General features: G+C 39.5%; 1 protein-coding gene across 4 annotated transcripts in view; it reads left to right on the top strand.

Annotated features, from left to right (window-relative positions):
* Positions 1–22,494, top strand: part of MAP2K5 (mitogen-activated protein kinase kinase 5) — a 205,067-nt gene that overhangs the window by 20,964 nt on the left and 161,609 nt on the right. For all 4 annotated transcript variants that reach the window (XM_075896855.2, XM_075896856.2, XM_075896854.2 and 1 more), the window contains 4 exons: positions 8,806–8,875; positions 13,342–13,382; positions 14,141–14,208; positions 19,966–20,014. In XM_075896855.2, the coding sequence (XP_075752970.1) occupies positions 8,806–8,875; positions 13,342–13,382; positions 14,141–14,208; positions 19,966–20,014 (228 nt within the window). The remainder of the gene's footprint in view (positions 1–8,805; positions 8,876–13,341; positions 13,383–14,140; positions 14,209–19,965; positions 20,015–22,494) is intronic.

Consider the following 22,494-nt stretch of genomic DNA (forward strand, 5'->3'; position numbering starts at 1 on the left):
GGTAGCTGTTCCATACCCCTAATAATTTTTGTTGCCTTTTGGAACTTTTTCCAATGCTAAGATATCTCTTTTGAGATACAATGACAACATCTGTACACAGTATTCAAGATGTGGGCATAACATGGATTTAAATCGAGGCAATAAGATATTCTCTGTCTTAATGATTCCTGACATTGTTTGCTTTTTTGACTACTGTTGCACATTGAACGGATATTTTCAGAGAATTATCCACAGTGATTCCAAGATCGCTCTCTCAAATGGTAACAGCTAGTCCCCATCTTTTTATACATATAGTTGAGATTTTGTTTTTCAATGTACATTACTTTGCATTAATCAGCATTAAAATTCCTACCTTTCTTTCCTTATCTCTTAACCAGTTATCAGTCCATGAGAGGATCTTTCTTCTTGTCCCATGACAGTTTACTTTGCTTAAGAGCCTTTGGTGAGAGGCTGTCTGGAAATCTAAGTACACTGTATCCACTGGATCTCCTTTGTCCACATTTGTTGACCTGCTCAAAGAACTCCAGCTGGTTTGAAATTAATAGGCAGCAAGTTTAAAACAAACAAAAGGACGTTTTTCTTCACTCAGTGCACAGTCAACCTCTGGAACTCCTTGCCAGAGGATGTGGTAAAGGCTAGGAATTACAGGGTTCAAAAAGGGGCTAGATAGATTCATGGAGGTTGGGTCCATCAATGGCTATTAGCCAGGCTGGGTAGGAATGGTGTCCCCAGCCTCTGTTTCTCTGGAGGTGGGTGACAGGGGAGGGATCACATGAGGATTACCAGTTGTGTTCCCTCCCTCTGGAGCATCTGGTTTTGGCCAATGTCGGCTGACAGGATGCTGGCTAGATGGACCATTGGTCTGACCCAGTCTGGCCTTTGTTATATTTATTATGTTTTGTTACTGAATCCCCTTTGGTCTTCAGCCCTTGGTGATAGGGCTCAGGTTTCAGCTTCGATCCTGGGCCCCAGCAAGTCTAATGCCAGCCCTGGTGACCCCATTAAAACAGGGTCTGCACTAGTCACGTTAAATATCAGTTAATTGAATATTCAAGTAACCTCATGAATTCTTATCAGTTAGTTGACTATTCTATAGTCCCTGGTGGCGGGGCTGGCAGCTAGTATGCTCCAACCCCACTCCCGAGGAGCCCCTGCCATTCTGCACAGCTGCCTTTGTATCAGAGGAAGCAGCGCATGGTGCCAGTCGGAAGCTGGTCCACAAGGGCAGCCAGTTTAAAAACCAGCTCCCATCGTGGACCGGCTGCCTGTCGCCCTTTACTGCTGCCTCTGATAAAGAGGGGTGGCAGCAGACTCTGTCTAGAGGGGTCTGAACTCCCGGACCCGGCATGAGCCGGAACTGAGCTGGGCTGCCTGCATTTAATACACTTTTAAATGTAGAGCTGCAGTGGTGGTAGGTCCCGGACTGGTTGCAAGCCAGAACTGAGCTGCGCTGCTGGTCAGCCTGCTAAAAAATTTACTGGCAAGGGGGAGAGGGGAAGTCTGTAGCATTAACCCATAAGCTTTTGCTTATGGGTTAATCAACCACAGTTTCTTAAGGGTCATGAGATGCTATAATGACCTATAAAAATGCTCATCTCAGCTAACATCTTCTCTTTTCCCCACAAGGACAGTTATTACCAACTTTGGAACTGAGAAACTCAAACAAAGACTTTTTTCCTTTTAAAAACTCTCTCCAGCTAAAGGGAAAGAGAACAGAGGTTGATGTTAAAATGAATGGAACCCCTATTTAATACTTTGCGTTTCAAATGTTTTAACTGTTTTTCCTTCTTTTCTTTATCATGAATAAAAGCTTTAAAAGTTGTTTAATAATGCATTTGACATGGTATTAAGCAGGCTGAGGTGTCTCTGTATACCACTCCCTTGAACCTTGTTTAATATTGGACGCTGACTGGGTTGTATTAACACTTCTGGCACATATATTCCATCTGAATTAATACCTAAAGTTCTCGTCATTAGCGGTAGTTGTTTTTTTCATTGTGAACCTCAGAGAGGTCATCTTGCAGCCCTGCTTTCTTTCCTGCTCCTTCTAAGACCAGATTGGAGTGTAAGAAATTATATCCTCAGTCTTGTCACTTGTCATTAGCAGATGGTGATGTTCTCCTTTTTGGGGGAAGAAGTGCCTTCTGTGTCATAAACAGAGTGAATACTCGAATAATTTCACTTTTTATCTTTCATAAAACAGCTCAGTATGGTTGTACTCATGGCTAAAATGACTTGGAGTCCCTCTTCTTCATCTCTCATTTCATAGAATCATAGAATTCTAGAACTGGAAGGAACATGGAGAGTTCACCAAGTCCAGTCCCCGGCCCTCACAGCAGGACCAAGCACTGTCTAGACCATCCTCAACAGGTGTCTGTCTAACCTGCTCTTAAATATCTCCAGAGATGGAGATTCCAGAACCTCCTGCATTATTCCAGTGTTTAGCCACCCTGACAGGAAGTTTTTCCTAATGTCCAACCTAAACCTCCCTTGCTGCAATTTAAGCCCATTGCTTCTTGTCCAATCCTCAGAGGCCAAGGAAAACAATTTTTTTACCTCCTCCTTATTAACACCCTTTTAGATACTTGAAAACCGCTTTGATGTCTCCTCTCAGTCTTCTCTATTCTAAACTAAACAAGCCCAATTCTTTCAGTCTTCCCTCATAGCTCATGTTTCCTAGACTTTTAATAATTTTTGTTGCTCTTCTCTGGACCTTCTCCAATTTCTCCACCTTTCTTGAAATGTGGTGCCCAGAACTGGACACAGTACTCTAATTGAGGCCTAATCAGCACAGAGTAGAGCGGAAGAATGACTTCTCGTGTCTTGCTCACAACAGTCCTGTTAATGCATCCCAGAATCACATTTGCTTTTTTTGCAACAGTGTTACACTGTTGACTCATGTTTAACTTGTGGTCCACTATGACTCCTAGATCCCTTTCTGCAGTGCTCCTTCTTAGACAGTCACTTCCCATTCTTTATGTGTGGAATGGATTGCTCCTTTCTAAGTGGAGTACTTGCATTTGTCCGTATTAAACTTCATCCTGTTTACCTCAGACCGTTTCTTTAATTTGCCTAGGTCATTTTGAATTTTGACTCTATCCTCCAAAGCACTTGCAACCCCTGCCATCTTGGTATCATCTGCAAAATTAATAATCATACTCTTTATGCCGTCATCTAAATCATTGATGAAGTTATTGAACAGAACCGGTCCCAAAACAGACCCCTGTGGAGCCCCACTTGTTATGCCCTTCCAGCAGGATTGTGAACCGTTAATAACTACTCTCTGAGAACGGTTATCCAGCCAGTTATGCACCCACCTTATAGTAGCCCCATCTGGGTTGCATTTCCCTAGTTTATTGATAAGAAGGTCATGCCAGACCATGTCAAATGCCTTACTAAAGTCTAGGTATACCGCCTCCACCGCTTCTCCCTTATCCACAAGGCTTGATATCCTGTCAAAGAAATCTCTCAAATTGGTTTGACATGATTTGTTCTTTACAAATCCATGCTGGCTGTTACCTATCACCTTATTATCTTCCACATGTTTGCAGATGGATTCCTTAATTACTTGCTCCATTATCTTCCCTGGCACAGAAATTAAACGGACTGGTCTGTAGTTTCCTGGGTTATTCTTATTTCCCTTTTTATAGATGGGCACTAGATTTGTCCTTTTCCAGTCTTCTGGAATCTCTCCTGACTTCCATCATAGTGTTCCTTTTTGACAGATTTAGGACAACTGTGGACCTATGCCTTTTTTGGTGATGAACTCTCCATACATTTATTAAAATATAGAATGTTTTTTATTATAAGGGAAAGTATTGCAAAGCTACATATTCTGATCGTTGCTAATTAAATGAGGGACAATGTCAAGCATTCTTTGGATATAGCCATTGTGATTTAAAATGGCCCTTTCCTCTATTGATTTGTAATATTGTCCAAGAAGCTTCAAGAAAGACTGTCTCCCTATCTTTTTAGTTTTTCAACATTGATCAAAACACTGATGTTTTTTCTTCATCTGTGTTTCTTGCCGAATGCCAGACAATGAGAATATAATGCAGCATTAGGAGTTGCATGCAGAGTGATAAATGGGTGGCAGAGGCATTGTTCATCCTAATTTATCTAGAGATATTTTAATATAGTAGATGTAAAAAAATTTGTCAAATGGGTAGTGTTGCGCTTGCATTGTGGCTTCGATTCCCAATGCTTAATGGCATTGGAGTTTCCAAGTAGTATCGGATTGAAGCTGGCTGGATGTAGTTCCCAGTGTCCCAGGCAGTCAGCTGGTTAGTGTAGTTTCAGCACTACAAAAAGGGGTTTTTTACTTGTCACACCTTGGAATACAGCCGTCTGCACTGTGTTCCCTCAGAGTGTTATTCGAGTTCAAAATGCCTTAATATCATCCAATCATAAGTTTTTGAAAATCACTTCAGTCATTTCTAATGACAATCCTGAGGAATCAGACAGTGAGAACATACTATGTTGGACTTGTCAGCATAAGTCTTGTTCTTGTGCCTGTCTCTGTGGGTTACAGACTTCCTACAGAAGCATTCATTGCCCTGTTGTTCATTCTGGTAACATGCAGAAGGCTTTCTTTGCTAGGCATGATCTTTTGATGTGTGAGGAGATTATTGTCTTGGAACTTCCTTGTTAAGCTTTCCTTGTTCTGCTAACTACCCTGTGCTCCAGTTTCACTATGAGTTGGTATTCTTAATGTCAGTGACTTATGTCAGGGGTGTAAAGGAACTTCAGGTTCCAGATGCTGATTTGCCTGTTTGTAAGGTTCAGATCATCTAAGGAGATGATGAATTAAACCTTTTTCCCACAAAACTTCCCCTCACTTGCCTTTCCATTGTGAAGAAGCCATCTTATTGCAAATCGGATGTTAAAATAATTATAATATATACACAGAGGGATAAAAACTGTGCTCTCTACAGCTTTTTTTTATTATTTGATGAGCAAAATAATGATACTTTTACATAGGCTCTGTATTAATTAATCCTTCAGAAATCACTGGTTTTATTGACATGATACAATAAGGATACTTGGATTTTTTTTTCTAGCACAAAAACAAGGAGTCTTTAAAAACTAACAGATTTATTTGGGCACAAGTTTTCATGGGCAATGACTCTCTTCATTAGATGTACCAAGTAGAAAGTACAGCATCAAGCATAAAACCTGTTCTGTCTCTGATGTTGTATACCAGTTTGCTGTTTCAGTGACGCACATGATGTTTCACAGTTGACCAGTCTGTTTTTTGGTAGCTCATAGAAACATCCTGGTGCTTTTTAGTCTCCAAGAGCAGTAATGAATCAGCCATAATCTTGAAGAAAATATTTGAGACACTAACAGTACTTATTCTTATTCCTGGAAATGAGACTGTTATACTTTTGTGGCCATCCATCTGCCTTCCTGACCGAGATGGAGATAATCTTTTTGCAGGGCTATCTTGCTTTTTCTCCAAACAAACAAAATAAAAAATTCCTGAAAACCAGAAATGATGGTTATTGGGGCTGCTGACCATCATTTTCCCTGGGGTGATTGCCAGCTGATTTAGATATCTTAGAATACTGACATTGTGAGAATTCCTGTAAGTTGCATGCTGTGACAATGGACTGCAGAGAGTGACTCTGGTACAGCATGCATTCTAAGCCATTCATAGTAAGGGGCTATGGTTGGGAGCAAATGTTTGTAGGGTTGGGAAGCTGCTAATGTCTTTCCAAGAATGCTGACAAGGTACATTTTGCCATCAACACAGTAAAGGGTTTGCAAAGGTGAATATTTTTGTAATTAAAATAAAATAATGAAATAAAAATACAGGTCCATTCCATGCATGCAAGGTTTTGTGGTAGGAAACCATGCTTTGTATCTGTTATAACCCTTTTATCTTTGAGGTTATTTGTTTGTGAACTTGAGCATCAGCACAGTTTTCAATCAGCTCTGTAATTAATTTGCTTTGTAATACACAAAGAGATTTTGTATTATATTTATGGAAATATTGTAAGATGGTAATTGAAATAATTTTCTTATTATACATAGCAGTTAATTAAAGAAAGACATTAAATAGCAGTGGAGCTGCACTACCACTGTTGTCTTGTATCAGTTTAAAAAGGCAGTAATTTTTTTGACAGCCACTGATTGGAAAGTTGCTTGCAGCCTTCTGGAAGCAAGGGGTACATGCTCTGGATCAATAACTGGCAAATTTTCCATTTAAAAATACCTGAACAATGTTCCAAATAGCCACTGGCATCTTAATTTTCCATGGAAACTGAAATACTCGTATGTGGAGGACAAATCATTTTTCGGAGAATTTTTCCAGACTACTTGTTAACAGTTATTGCTGTCCCAAAAGGTTGACAGCTGACATGATTGATATTTCATTTACTTGTCATCACTGAGTAATGGAGAGGGCCACATTGCTATTTTTTTCTGAAGAAACGTAGTCTCTTGAACATTTGCTTTAGTTTATTATTCTAGAGAGTATGTAGTATTTGCCTATACTGTATGTATATGTCTTGAGGTCCTGGCATATTACTAACATTAAGGAAGCATATTTTCTTTTACAGCTTTGGTCTGCTAGAAACCATGGCTTTCTTTTATAGCCCTATAATTATTAGACACTAGCTGCTTCCCCACTCCCACCCCCTCGCTTGTTTGGGGCAAAGAGCTCAACTTGTTGTTCACTACCTCATGATATAAAACAAGTCTTCAGGGATAGTTCCCTTTCTTCCTGCAAAAATCAATTGATCATTTTAAAATAGTATATTTTTGTGATTAATAACTTCACTCTGTATAAGTACAGCAAGATCATATGTAGCAGGATTATTTAAGAAAAGTGTGCAGTAATCATGACCCTGGTTGCCCTTCAAACATGCTTTTATATCAAACATTGATGGAGCTAAAAAGAATCCCACACACCCGTAGTTTTTTCTCCTCCTAACGCTTTATGGGGGACTGTTCTTCCTGTCTGTTCTCACATGTGAGAAATGTGGAGATAGCAAACACCTTCTCTTTCTTAGCAGGTTAGAATCGTAAAGAAACATTGAAATAGTGTCCCAGTCCTTCAAGTGGATCTGGACATTCAGGCATTTGTGTTCTCACAGAGCTTATTGAGAACAGCTCTAAGTTTGTAATCAGTTGTAAAGAACTCTGTGCCTCAGGGGGAAGCTACAAGACTTGAAGCTTCCAGAATTCAGTTTTGTGAATGCATGTATGCTTTTATGCAGCAAAAGCAGTAGTGGACACTAAAGCAATTTTAATGACCAGTCTTACAGTCTATGCTTACTATATTTGTATAGTTTCTCCCTTTGTGTGCTTAATTTGATGGCATTCCATAACAAGAGGAAAGAACTGTTTACAAAAGAATTAATAAATCAAACCTTATATTAATTTGCATTATGTAGGCATCAAAAAAGTTGATTGTATGTTGTCATGATTAGAACATTCGTATTTGATGCCATACAGATATACAGTATTCTCTGTTTAGGTTAAGGAGCATCAGCATAGGTAACAGCATCATATAATATTTATCTAAGAACACTATCATTCTAAAATCTTTAGACCAGAGCCTAAGGTGGTGAAAATGAGCCCCGAAATCAATAGAGCTGTTGGCTGAAGATCTGACTGACATTTTTATTTTTAAGATAATTAAGTAACAGTTGGAATATGCTTTGTGCTGTGCTTTGAATTCTCAGTGCTTCCCATGCAGAGATGCACTTTAGACAGGGCAAAAACCAATGAGGCCCATCTCCTCACCATAGCAGGATTGTTTTGGAAAGTACACGTTCTGCCTATTTTTGTTTTTCAGAGCCCCATATAATGGAGCTTTCAACACTTCTTGGGATATTTTTTTCTAAAGGCAAATAGATATTGCCAGATCTCCAGCCTAAATGTGCCCTTTCCTCATTTTACCCATTCCTCAGTAACTGTTCTCATACCATGCTTTTTGTTTTCCATCCTTCATGTTCACACCCTTCAAATATTTATAGACTGTTCTATCCACTTGTCATGGGTGGGTGGGTGTGTGTGTGTGTGTGTGTGAGATGTATATCTATATATTATATTGGTTATCTTTGATTGTTTTTCTCCACTACTTCCACCAGCCTTTAAAAAGTCAGGGGTTGTGATCTGCACTCACTTTAATTTGACAGTGTCTTTCTGCTAATGAAGTGCTAAATGCTGTAAACATTCTGTGGCAGGTACTATTGTACCAGAGCCCTACAGACGGGGACCATATTGCCTCTCTGATTTGTGTGGAGTGATACCTTTGGATATGTAGCCCAAAGCCTCATTTACTGTTTCCGCCTCATCATATTGGACGTTCATGGCTAATTTTTTAATTCTGTCCATCAGTCTTTTTCAGAATGACTACTTTACAGGTTTCTCCTCACCACTGACTGTTTCTATCTTGAATTATTTTTCCACAAATGTAGTGGAATCTTTCCAGGTTGAATCTCATTGTGTTATTTTTTTTGTCTATTTTTAATCTCTTTTGACCATTCCCGATTTGTGTACTGCTAATATTCTCTTCATTTCATAATAATGTGAATGTCAGAAGCCTGAACCTATGATGGTCATGGTACATGGTAGTTGACCGCTCCCTTGAAGTCAATATATTACTGATTATCACTATCCTTTGTTTAATGTTCCTTCATAGTTGTTTTGTAGATTATACAATTGTATTTTGAAGGCTGATATGTGTAACAAGCAATTTCTAAACCCTAAAAAATAATGTGAATTCAACAATCGATAGCTTAATTACTACTATTCCTACGTTATTGAATAGTCTCTTCTGTAATCTCTTTGCAGTATTGTACCACTGTAATGGAGCAGCAAGTAAATGGACAGTTAATAGAACCTCTGCAGATATACCCAAGAGGTAATGCTTAACAAATTCTAACCAACAATGATGTATCAATAAGATGTTTCATCACCCATTCTGTTTTCAGAAGGTTAACAGGCACATAACATGAAGTTTACCTCTTAATTTAGAGTAAATCAGCATCATCAGGATTTTAGCAAAAACTATAGTTATTGCATATCAAAGACTAACGAGATTTGGTTTGCACAGTATATATGTATGTACACTTAAACTCACTGTTGATGTGGTTTGTTTGAGTCCAAAGCAGTTGAATAACTCAAGCTTTGGATGCTTATGCTCTTGCTCCTCTAAAGTTTTTAATCCGCATGAGGTTGTCAGGGGATATGATCTGTCAGACTGTTTTGAACCTGGAGATATGTCCATTGCACAGCGGAATTTTATTTGAGCAATTGGCAGCTGGTGACAGAATCAAAATAACAGAGTCTTATACACAGGTAATAGGGATGTTAATTGGTAACCGGTTAATCCGTAGGGGCTGGCGGACTACTCCAACCCCACAGGGCTCGGAGCAGCCCCAGTCTGTGGCAGGCTTGGCCAGGGCTCCCCAGCTCTCCACCACAGGTTACGTACTGGCTTCCCGGAGGCTGATTGCAGAGCCACAGCAAAGCCTCTATAGGACCGGGACCTCCTGAGGTGGTTTCGTGGCATGGTGCAGAGCCTGCAGTGTTGCCTCCATGGGAGTGGAGCCAGTAGCTTTACATAAGCTTTACACTACAGAACCTGCAGCATGTGTAACCTCTAGGATTTTTAATGGTTACGTTTTTAAACTATTTTTTACATCCCTAACGGGTAATTGATTGACGAAAGTATCTCTATTAAGTACAGCATTTAGTACATGCTCAAGTGCTCTCCAGAATTCAGACAGCTTAACCACAGACTTGTGTGCTGTGTTGCTGCTAAAACAGGATTTACGATGCCCTGAACAAAATCATAGGCAACTATTTGGAATTTGGGTATGTACTTTTTTTTTTTCCCCTGAGAATTCAGTTAATGGTTAAAAAGAGTCGCATATTACATAAGCCTAATTAATTCAATTCTTCTCAGTATCCAGTCTCTGCATCTGTGGTTCTTAATTGATGAAATGGATAAAGGTTTAAATTCTCCAAGTAAATCTCCCAGCAATAAATTAATTGAAATAATTAAAATCTTCCCTGTTAACTGATACTATACAAATAATCATACTATGAGTTTCCCCATTTAATATTCTAGACTTTCATTACATATAACTCTCAGAAGTTCTAATTGGGCAACTAACCAATGGGCCTTTCTAACATGTACAATTAAGGTCTCCAAAGAAGGCTGTTGTCTGTGCTGGTAGGTTAGTGAGTTGCTATGGGAAGATGCTTACAGGAGAAATATTGAGACTTTTGCATCTCAGCTTAGCCATGGCTGAAATAACAGAGGGATTCTTATGGATTCTAGTCATGGAAAAAGCCCATGCATCACTAGATTAGTTCCTTACTATTACAGTGGGCTTAAATAAGGAACAGTGTGTGTGTGACTGTGCATGTGTAATATGTAAACACACACTCACTCACTTTAATTCTGTATAGCTGCATTTGCAGTCGAGCTCATTGTAATAATCATAGAATACTAGGACTGGAAGGGACCTTGAGAGGTCATCAAGTCCAGTCCCCCGCCCTCATAATGAGGAATCTGGCTAGTATAGTATCTAGTGTGTGTATACACCCAGACTCTCATGTTCTGTACAAAAACACAGGCCTGTATAATATCTTGGGAGATTAGAGCACCCTTGAAAAATCCCCTTGTTTGGAGCGTGTGAAGGTTCAAGAGCCCCTTACTGCATAGTTTGTGAAAATAGAAAATGAGGAAATCTCACATGGCCTGAGTTTATTCTGCTTTGGCAACTGAGCCTTCGAGGGGCCGAGCTGCTCCAGAGGCTGAGCGTTGTTATCTCACTTGTGAAAGCAGAGACACAGGGGTTAAAAATCCAGCTTCCTGTTCTGTCAGTTTGCCTTTTGGACTGTTCCTTCAGTGCCTACCTTGTAGTTCCTGCCTTCCCTCTCCACTGGAGTGCCCCTTTTCTCTTCCACAGCACGACCTCCTTGGGCAGTCTTCCATAATGATCTGGATTCAGTTCTCACCTCTGGGCTAAAGACTTTCCAATCTCCATTTCCACTTGTGATCTTTCGCCCTCTGTCCAATCATGCCGTTGCCTCTCAGATGGCTTGCCACTACCTCAGTCTGAACCAGTCCACAGCTGAGCTTTGTCTCCGTCCCCCAGTCTTTCTCGGTTAACCCCTGTCTCCTCCCGGCTGCTGTGCTTGTAACTTTTCAGTCGTCTGACGAATTTTTCTGCTTCTCTCACATCCAAGCTCCCACGAAGTCTTGCGTCTTCCTCTGCAGTATCCAAAGAAGTGCTCTCCCATCCCCCCCCCTTTTTTTTTTTGCAACCAGCTCCGTAATCCAAGTTCTTCTTTTCCATCTGTCCAAACCACCCTTGCAAGAATGCTTTCCAGTCTCATAATTTTGGCCAGCTCTCCCTTCCTACTGCTTCTTGAATTCTCCTGTCCTCCTCCTTCCTGTATGTAATTCAAGCTTCCCTCCTTCTTTAAAAATGTTTCACAGCTGCTCTCCTTCACTCATTGCTATCCACACAAGGGTCTACACCCACTCCTTCCACACAAGACTCTTTATCTTTTCCTGACACCATTTTAATCTTTTTGAGGAAGGCTCTGCAATCATATTGCTTTTGAAAAGCCACCTGTTCCATGAAGTGGGCCAGCACTGATGTCCACGTGTCATGCAATGTTGTCTTAACTGTGCTGTGCCTGTTTCACATTATAGATGCTTGGAGTCTATCATTTATATTTAGTGTATTTTACCTATGTTGTAAAATGCTACATAAATAATAATTGCCAGATTTTTTTCAAACCCATCAAAATATATATATTTTTTGCCAAAGGGTGACTCTTTTGTTTCTTTTTCTAATAGCGCTGAAAGCTACATTTTCCATTTTTCTCCCCTGACTACATGTTTTGTGTTTTAAGATACGATCACTTCTTTAGCATAAACTTGGGATAAAGGGTTTCTTTGAAGAATGCTTCAACCTTTTAAAATAGTTATATACATTCTGCTTATAGTGATTGTTCAGGAGAAAAAATATTTTATACTACCCATTCTTTAATTCTCAGTAAACAAATCACTTATTACAGTGTTTATGAACCGGACAATCTGTGTTCAAATGCTATACATTTTGTTACCAAAGCATTTTGTGACAGGCATCAGGGAAAATTATGTTTGGCATGTCTTTTATTGTTTGTTCAAAATATTAATTTCCATTTCTGAAGAAATGTAAACTAAAATGTCAAAAATGTGAACTAAAAACATAAACTTTAAAATTATCCTAAAAACGTATCCATTTCCCTCCTCCCTAATCCTTGGTGAAATAATGTTTAGCTTCTTTAAGAATATTATGGTAATTTCTAAAGCACAGAGCCTGGCCTAACTGATGTGTTTAATAACTATCATCTGTGTCCTTTTGACTAATAAATAGCTCTGTTTCCTGCTGTCAAAAAATGGAGAGAAATACATGTGCATCTGAGAGAGAGAGAAATCAAATTCATCCCTTCCCAGACAATCAATCAAAATTGACAGGCCCTTTAACGTACAATTTGTAGGGCACTGTAGTTTTAAAATGGGAACTGTCTGTAGCATGTAGCTAGAAGCCTGTGTGGTTTTAACATTTGACAATGGCACATCGACTGAATGGAAAAATCATGGAACACATTGTTTAAGAGGCTTTAAGAAAATACCTTTTTCTCAATTAATGCTTCATAAAAAGATGTCAGGATTTACATGTAAACAATGTATGTTTTTTATTAGTTAAGAGCAGGGTAGATAGACATCTATCCGGGATGGTCTAGAGGGTGCGTAGTCCTGCCGTGAGTACAGGGTACTGGACTCCATGACCTTTCAAGGTCCCTTCCAGTTCTAGTATTCTATGATTCTATTATTATATATTTAATGTATTCAGTCATCTGCTTCCTTGGTCTCCCAACTTTGTTCCCCATCCAGGTTTTCCCACATTAAAACACACAGTGGCCTGCTTGTCAATATGACTAAAAAAAAAGCTCTCTGAAATAACTTAGTTAACTGCAGAGAAAGTACAACATGTAGGAAAACAAAAGATACTGAAGGTATTTGAATTAAGAAATTAATCCAATCATTTTAGCCCAGTTATCTTGATTTTGATGTATTTTGAGCAGAAATTATAATTTATATTAGACAATGTCAGAAAGCTCTTAGCATTTATAAATGCTCAGTCCCTGCAAGTTAAAAACCCTGGCTCATAATTCCCACTCTGGGTTTTAGGAGGCACTTTTCAATCATTCCTCTCTGCTAATTTTGGCGTCACCCTCATTTCTTTTTAAAAGATTCATTTTGAGCAAATTTGTAAATGGCCCTGATGTGTTCTACAATTTAGTCAATTACTGTTTCAGCCTGCAAGCCTCCTGGGAAACGGAACATACATGGCCTGAAGGTACGAATTTCAATAATTGTTTCAGTAAAGTTAGATGGATTTGTAAGGCTGTGTTCCACTTATTGAAATGTCAAATAAAACGGCACTTTTCTGAGTTCTGACAAGCAGATTTTTTTGAATGCGGGGGAAAGATTCATTTGCTTGGTGTTGGCTGTGATATCTGAGTGTTGTACACATTTGTGTATTAAACTGAAATGCATTTTGTTTCTTCTCTTTGTTAATAAGCTTCTTAAATATTAACTATGCGGCTAGTACCAATTTTCAAAGAGATCTTTTGAAGGGAGAATACTCATATTAGCTAATTAATTTATATAACCTGTTAAACACAGCCAAGTTGCAATGAAATCTTTTCCGGACATTTGTTCAATTCATTCCTATATACTTACTAACTTGCTACTGTAATCATACATATGTTCTCAGTTCTGAACTGCAGAAGACTATTGGATAATTTGTATAAAATGATGGTTTATCTCTTAGTGCCTATTTTGAAGGGGAATAAAATGGCAGGCTTATTGTGCATATCTGTTTTTCTGTATTATTTAATTAAGGATTTTAAATGTAAGGAAATAGTATACTGAAATCCATCAATTATATAGTATGCTAACCTACATACCGACAAGACTTCAATGATGGGCATGCGTAGCAACAAGCTAATTAACCTTCATAGTGAAATGAGAAATTCATGGCAAATTACAGGTTAATTAGAATGGTGTCCTCTGAACACAAACGACTGATAGAGATTCTTTTCCTGCCTGCAGGTAAATACACGAGCAGGGTCTGCTAATAATAGCAGCTCAGCAGTCTCGGAGTCCCTTGCAAGCAATAGGTAAGAGTCAGTAGTGGATGTGGGTTTGTGTGTGTGTGTGTGGGGGGGGGGGGGATACCAGGTTATTAAAACACAATGAAATTTGAAAAGTGATTGGTGCATAGTAATTAATAGTAACAAACTTGAAATGTCAGATAACTTTATCAATATGACTACTGGGAACAAAGTGCTACAATGGGAAAGAGGAAAAATTAACCTGCCCTGTAGAACTTGTTACACACCTATTACAGGTGTTCAGTAAATCTATTTTCTACTGCTAGAACTCTGCCTGCATGGGATATTCCAGATAGCTTCATCCTTCATGTGACTTTGACATACTGTATAAGGTTGAGCCAGAAGTTCATTTATTTTAATTGTTCTAATAATCATTGTCCATCACAGGGTTTTTAGTTATTAGCAGGGGTTAGTCATTCATTGGCTATCTAATTCAAAGTGATTTTGCTGAAATATTGGTCCTGTTCAGTTTGATATTCAATTTAGTAGCCTTGCTAACGTGAGCTGGTATTTTGGAAAGAGTCTAAAGGTATTAGGCAGGCAATTCACATTCCATTTTGGTGATATTGGGAACATAATTTCCTTTAGATTTCTTTCAAAATTCTAGTTGTGAATTTAATATTGCTACTTACTGCCTGTGAATATGAGAACTGTTTAATATTGGAAAGATAATTTCTACTGCATCACAGTCAGTATCCCCTCTAAGATTTTCCATCCGTGAACCAATATTGAGGTCATGTGCACCTTGTGCATCAATATTGAGGTCGTGTTCGCTTGTTTGGATGTCTGCCACTGTGGCACCCACCACTTACTAACAAAATTACTTACACACACACACACAATTTAAAATTGTTATGTAAGAAAAAATACTAAAACAAGGGATAATTAACAAGGTGCATAACCCTGTACCACTCCACCCTGGAAACCACCCAGCTTGCTAGTCCCTGCCTCCAACACACACTGCGCCTCAATCAGGACCACACACAGCCAGCTGGTACCTATATTGGCCTGGGTGACTGCCTACCCCCCCACACCCTGTAGTCGTGCCCAGCAATCTGCCCCCCTTATCGGCCACCAGTACATAAGCCAGGGCCATGCTACCTTTCCCCCAAACACAAACAGCCAGGACCTGGGCCTAGAGCCCACAGCCCAAGCACCACTGCCCAAAGACCTGTGCCCAGCCCCATCTCTCACCTGTCCTTCCCCTGCCATTGCCCAGAGACCTGTGCCCAACCCTGCACACCTTGCCCTCCCCTCTCCCTCTCCCCCCCCCCCGCAGGATTTTACCTGTGCCTGGTACCTCCCACCACCATAGACGGCTGGTGCCTTTGCCCCCAACCCAGCCGGCCTCTGGTTGTCCTTACCCTGTCTGGTACAACCCCGGTAGCTGCTTCGCTGCTCCCCCACCCAGACTCACTCGTGGCTCCTCCAGCCCCGGCCGCTGCAGCAGCCGCCTGCCACTCAGCTCTCGGCCCCTCTGGCCCAGCCGCTGCAGCAGCCTCGTGGCTCCTCTGGTCCCAGCCACCACCCCAGTAACCTCCTGCCGCCCACCACATAGCTGTGCCACTCTGCATAGGAGGTGCGTGAGGTGGACATCTTTTCTGTGCGCACCAGCATGCAGCTTAGAGGAAACCCTGATTACAGTACGGTGTAATTCAAAGGTTCAGTATTTTAATTGGAACTTATACTTTGTCCAGTGTCTTTTCCACATAATCCTGCACTACATGTGCTCTGTTCACTTTTTGAAAACCCTCTTTTAAACAAGTTGACATAGCATGTTCAAATACAATCTGTTCACACCTGAGTGAAAAGCGTTTTCTGCTGGTACCTCCTAACATTGCAGTCCTATTTGCTTGATATTTGTGATGTCACCTAGTTATCCACTGCGGAAAGCAGATGTACATTACAACACTGGAGACAATACAAGGATCACGATACAGTATGTAGCCAGACCCTGCAAGTACCAAAACCACTTAAGGTGACCCACTCATTGAGCACCACTAGAGACCTTGAAAGAGAAATCAAGCACTTGGAGAAATCTTGGCTCCAGTAACTTGGAGAAGTTTACTACGTATTTCTCAATTGTGAAGATGCTATCCACATCCTTTGGAAGAAAATATTCATTGTCTTGTTCACTAATCTACGTTGTACACTAACCTAAGAAAAATTCTTCCTCTCCTTAGCATTCAGCAGTTTTCAGTATGCTTTGTACTTTGAGCTGGTTCTCAAAGTGTACTGAAAATGAGTCTTCTAGAAGATTGCATCATCTTATGTCTTGGTTAATTGCCATTCCTTTTCCAAAACCTTTTGCACTAAGAGTTGTGTTTTTGAAGTAATTGAAAGTCTCTCTTTGTTTAATGTTCACAAATTGTTAGTCATGAGAGATGACAAGATCAACTTATGTTTCCTTGGTAAACTTAATCTTTCTTTAAAGTAGTCTGGGAACAAAAGGCCTATTGAAGAACAAAGCCACCAAATATGAAGTCCCTATTTTCACTGTTCCTGTTAGTAGTGATCTATGATCAAGACACATGGACCTTTCAAGAATATAGTATTCTGTTTGCTTATTTGTTTGTAAAGTTCATTAGTCTGTCTGAGAGGCTTTTTCTAGTAGGACTGTTGTCTAGGTAGCATGTTGTGTAGGAGGATGAGGAGAGCAGGTTGTCAGGAAAACAGGGGGAGGCCTTGCTAATTTGGAACCAATGACAGGAAATAGTCTTCAGTTACCAGATACACAAATACAGCTGCAACCGTTAGGCATGACTATCCCAATAGAAGTGTAATGCCACTAACTTTATCTAATCCAAGATAGGGATATTAACTAGTAAGCATATCTACATGATTACTGGTAAGCATGAGGCTTTCCAGTTAACTCCAGCTGTGGCCAGTGCACCGGGTTGGAGCAACCCTGGCTGTGGCGGAGCCAGTGGGCCGGACGGCAGGACCCCATCAGGCTGGGTGGCAGATGGGGCGATGAGGCCTAAGTTAAAATGGTTAACCAATTAAGTGCTATCACTTAATTAGTTATCCATTTTAACATCCCTGATCCAAGGTGTCTGGTACATTGGACAATCCTACTGAAAAAGGGAGAGACTAGAAAACCAATCTGAGGTGGAAATACATTTCTTCTTTCCATACATGTGGAAGGGGTGTTGGAACAATTTGTAAATTGGTGGGGGTGGGAGCCCGTCAACCAGACTGTAAACTGTGTGTATTGTGAAAACTACTTCAAACTAGGGCTGCCACTTGCAATTAATTGTGCGATTAAAAAAAATTTATCGTGATTAATCACGTGCAGCACCCCTTTGAAACACCGCAGCGGTGTTTCAGCAGGGCAGCACTGCATGGAGCCCGGGATCAGCTGGAGTTCCCAGCTGACCCCAGGCTCCATGCAGCACTGCCCCTTGGCAGCGCCGGAGCAGCATTTTGAAGGAGCAGCGCAAACAGAGCTGGGGATCAGCTGTGAATCGCAGGGGTTAACGCAGGTCAGTTGACAGCCCCGCTTCAAACCAGGAGGTATGGCAGTGCCCACAACTCCCTAATTTCAGCATCTATGCATGTAAATGGTAGTTTTATTAATTAGATTCTGGCACTTTCCAATGAGGGTGGACACCTATATTAAATTGGCCTGATTTTTCTCAGGGGCTGAGCACCTGCTGTTCTCATAACATCAGTGGGAGTTGGAGGTCCTCAGTTCATCTGAAAATCCATCTAGTTTTGTTTAGGCACTAACTACGGTCTAGGGACTTTACTTTAAACACCAATGGGTAAAAATCTTGACCATGTGCTTTATTTTTTTACCATATACAGAGCACCGCTTTTATCCTCATTTTCAAGCATTACAACTCCTGATTGGATTTTTAAAATCTCTTTAGCCCTCAGTTCTAGTTCATATTTTACTTGGTTCTTGACAGGCCAATCATTGCATATATATAATATGAACATTTTGTATAATAAAATGTGCATTCTCTCCAGAAAAGTGTCCATAGTCGAGTTGTGCATCAGGCTCGTACTTATTATTACTTCATTTATTTGATATAGTTAAGTCTCCAAAAGCTAAGAACTTCAGTTAAGATTGTAAGTTTACTGCTCACAGTGAAATGTTGCCAATATTATTAATTTTTTATTTGTATTTACTATAACTTGCCCTGACATTGCCACGTTTCTGTGACTGCACCAAATATATATATTAGAACCTTCAAATGCAATTTCCACTATATCACCCCCCATATGTTTAAATATTTTTGCCTTCTATTTTATGGTGAAATGCAGCAAAGATTGCTCCAAATGAATTTATCAGAACAGCTTTTTGGGCACTTCCCATGCTAGACTGGTAACGAAATCAAAGGAAGGATAAAAATGAATTGTAACTTGCTATGCTTTCTGGAATTTTGTAGTACATGCTTTATATTGCAGTGGGGCCAAGGAACTCCAGCCAATGTTGGGGTCCCATTGCACATGCGCATAAGAGGAGAGCCCCTGTCCTGAAGAGCATACAGTCTCAATGAATAAGAAAGGCACAGGAAGGATAGCTTCCCCATTTTGTGTATGAGGAGGTGAAAAACTGAGAAATGTAGTGATTTGCTCAAGTCACATTAGAAGTTTGTCAGAGCCAAGAACTAAACCCACATCTCCTGAATCCCAGTCGAGTGCATTAACCCCAAGTCCAGTCTTCCTCCGAGGTGTGTGATTTTTAATTGATACATTTTTTCCTAGTTGAAGGATGAAATAGTACCCTCAGTCACTGTACTCTCATGCAACCCCATTGACTTCAGTAGATATACAGTGGCTTTTTTCATTGGAGTTCATTTGGGTTTGGACTATATTTTTCTGGTAAATTTAAAGGTGAATACAAACTCATACCCCATATCTAAACATCCTCAAAGTGGCGTTCCACAAGTTCAGAGGTGTTTGGTTGTGCTGCTTGATCTATTCTAAAGACGGAGCTAGCTTTGAAATACAGATCTGGGCTTCTGGAATCCCAACACCTTAAAAAATAAAGATCTGCCTTTCAGGTCTGAACCTATTTCTGCTCATAACAAATTATTTGCTACACTCTTTTGATGACAGACTTCAAAATGAGTAGGATTTGTTTAAAATATATCCATATACAGTAAACGTTATGGGCTGAACTCAGCAATGTTTTAAGCTGTTTCAGATACTTTGATATCAATGCAATTGTGTCATCTTATGAAAATGATCATTTTGGCCCAGTAATCTCAGCTGAGGAGGTCTGTTCCTTATACATATGTTACAATGAGACAATACATGCTGTATTTGAGTAATACAGGCCTACATTTGTATGTTACTGAAGCTGCTTGCAGCTTGTGTCTCTGTATTGGTAAACACAGATAACATTCATACTGCATACATTTTAAAGTGTCAAGAGTTAAGACCCGATTCGGTTTTAAACTGAGCCACACAGCCCAGGAAAACTAAATAAAAACCTTTGGGTTTTGGTACTTAATAAAACAGTTGCTAGTGAGGTCAGCTTTGTTTTTATTGACAAATGTTAAACTGTGTCTTGAAGAGGACAATGGTCAAATATTTTTCATTATCTGAACTGCTTTGTTACGGTGAAATAAATCTGGATAATCTTGAATTTTCATTATTTTGAACTTCTGGCACGTGCTATTTGCCTAAGGAAAACATATTCAGCATGTCTAACCATAAGGAAAGATGTTGTTTTATTGGGAGCTATGGTTTTAACTCCATTTTATAGACTGAAACTGTAGTCATGGAAAATGATTTTGTATTTTTCAGCTTAAAGAAGTCTTCTGCAGAACTGAAGAAAATATTAGCTAATGGCCAGGTAGGTGCATTAAATTCAGAGTGACATACATGTATGACTTATTATATACCTCAGTGATTGGCATACTACATGTAAGAGGAGAGATGCTTACTGTTCATTTGATTGTAATGTTGTCTTTTAATACTGAAGTGGAGAGGCCAATGATCCCTCTAATTTTTTCCAGCCATGTGCAGAATACATTTTGTTATGTGCACCAAAGCCTGTGTAGATGTGCACCACAAGTAGACATGTTGCTGGTTGTGAGTTCTCTGCTAAGCAGTGGGCAGCATTTGAATCTCTCCTGGGTGGCCGCCTAAGCTCTCAGCTTACAGGGAATACTGGGAGAGATGATGAAAACCTTCATTACATGAATGAATTGTGTGTCTCGATTTACCTTGCTTCCCATTTCTCAAAATGTAAGAATCATAGTTAGCTCCGAACAGATTGAAGCACCTCTAACACACATGTTGCGCTGCGGCCACAATTTGGAGGAAGGAAGTTAACCAGCTTGGAGTAACTAAATCAGCTGCTCAGTTGCTAGAATTACTTTTGTATTTTCAGGGCAGCAGGCACATAAGTCTTTAGCAGGCTTTTGTAAGTGGCAAGAGAGAGAATTCTTTGTTGTATTGTTTGGAGCTGTGTCCTATGCTACATGACAAGACCCAAGTTGTAGGCAGCTTCCTTATCACCTTCTTTTATCTGTTCTAGGCGTTCAGATCCTAGTATCCAGACCTGAATAGTTTATAATTCCAATTGATGGACGTACGGACCCTTGAGGGCAGTCATTTCTCACCAGTTTTGATTCAAATAGCTAGACCGATCCACAGTCGTATAATGACTTTAAATATACACCGCTAAATTCAGCTACCTAAAAGAATACCGGATTCTTCAGTAGCAACATAAATAAGTTTTAATGTTTGTCATAGTGAAACCCCTTTGAATAGCCTTGGAGGCAGGCACTTGTCCATTGCCATCAAGTTTGCCTATTAGGCTCTATTGACTGAGACATCTGTGTCACTGCAAATAAAAGACTCTTATTGATTTTCTTAACTGTTGTTCACTTCCCCTCCATGTTTCGAAGGCTGAAATCTTAATTATCTCAGATGCGTATTCAGTGCCTTCACACAGTGACCTCTCCAGGTCTCATTGGCATTTCATGAATCAAGTAGTTGTAGTTGAGCATGTCAAGAAGATAAAGGCTGGTCTTCATGCTTGTCCTTCAGTATCACCTGTAACACTGTGATCTAATAAATGAGAGTGCCTCCTTAAAAGGTGATTCTAACAGCATCAGCACTGCAGCCTTGCTTATTTGGCACTGAAGCCATTGAATAAAGCTTGGAATGTATTTTTAAGCTTGTCAGCATTCCTAATACAAAGCCATATTTTAACAAATTGACTTTTGCCAGGAAGGCTGTCGAAGATTTTAAAAATATTTATAAAATAACCAAACTTTATTGATGTGAGAACCAAAAACATGCTTTTGAGCTTTTTAGTGCAATTTGGCAAATACTAATCCCTAATACAGGAGAGAGCCATTTGGGGATAATTTTCAGAAAATGGAATAAATGAAGGTGAATAAGGTCACATTAGCATGAATGAATAAATAACCTGAATATGACATTTTTGACTTGTTGAAAGAATTAGAAATGAAGGTGTTTTGCACGGCTGGAAATTAGAAAGTTAAAGGTTTTTAAAATTCGGTTATGTAAGGAAAAAATAGCTAAAATCTATTAGTGATATTAAAGATTTCGTTTATGCCCATCAAAGAAAGAAAATTCAGAATTAATATTCTAATGTGATCTTTAATTCACCATGCTGTGATAAGAAACTAGACTGTAAATCTCCAAAGAGGAAATTCTCCTCCGTTATATTGCATACCTTTTGTTAATCAGTAACTAGGCACAGCCATATAGACTGGGGGCAGATTTTTGTTTGAACTTTGAACTTTCCTTCCTTTTTTGGGGTTTGTCACAGTTAACATTATTTTAACATCATTTTTCTATGGTTTATGTTTTCAAGCATTAATGATGATAGTCCTTTCCACTGGCCTCCACTTAGGTTTAATAAGGAATTCATATTAATCATTAAAAGAAGGGGACATGATTCTTCAAGATAATCAAATATTGACAGGTTAGAAATAGCTTTCTGCCTAGGTTCATTGATATAGGTTATGTGATATAAATATTTATTTCTTTTCTGTCACTCAGAGTAAATGCCACCAATTGATTCAGCATTGATATAGTGTCAACAGTTCATAAGAAACATTTGACTGGCTTGTGTTTTCCGATTAGTCTCTGCTCTATAAAGTGGGATTTACTAAATCTCTTCAATTGTCTGCTCATAGAGTGTGACTGCTTTCTGTAACCATTACTACTTCGATTTGTAAACCAAAGGTACACCTATAGGACTTGGCTTCTGTCAAAGCTTTACATATAAAATAAGGATTAATTGAGCATTTTGCTTTTAATGATTTACAAGAGAATAGACACTGAGTCTTTCAA

This window comes from Pelodiscus sinensis, chromosome 14 (genome assembly GCF_052426305.1).
Source record: "Pelodiscus sinensis isolate ZL-2025 chromosome 14, ASM5242630v1, whole genome shotgun sequence".
NCBI lineage: Eukaryota > Metazoa > Chordata > Testudines > Trionychidae > Pelodiscus > Pelodiscus sinensis.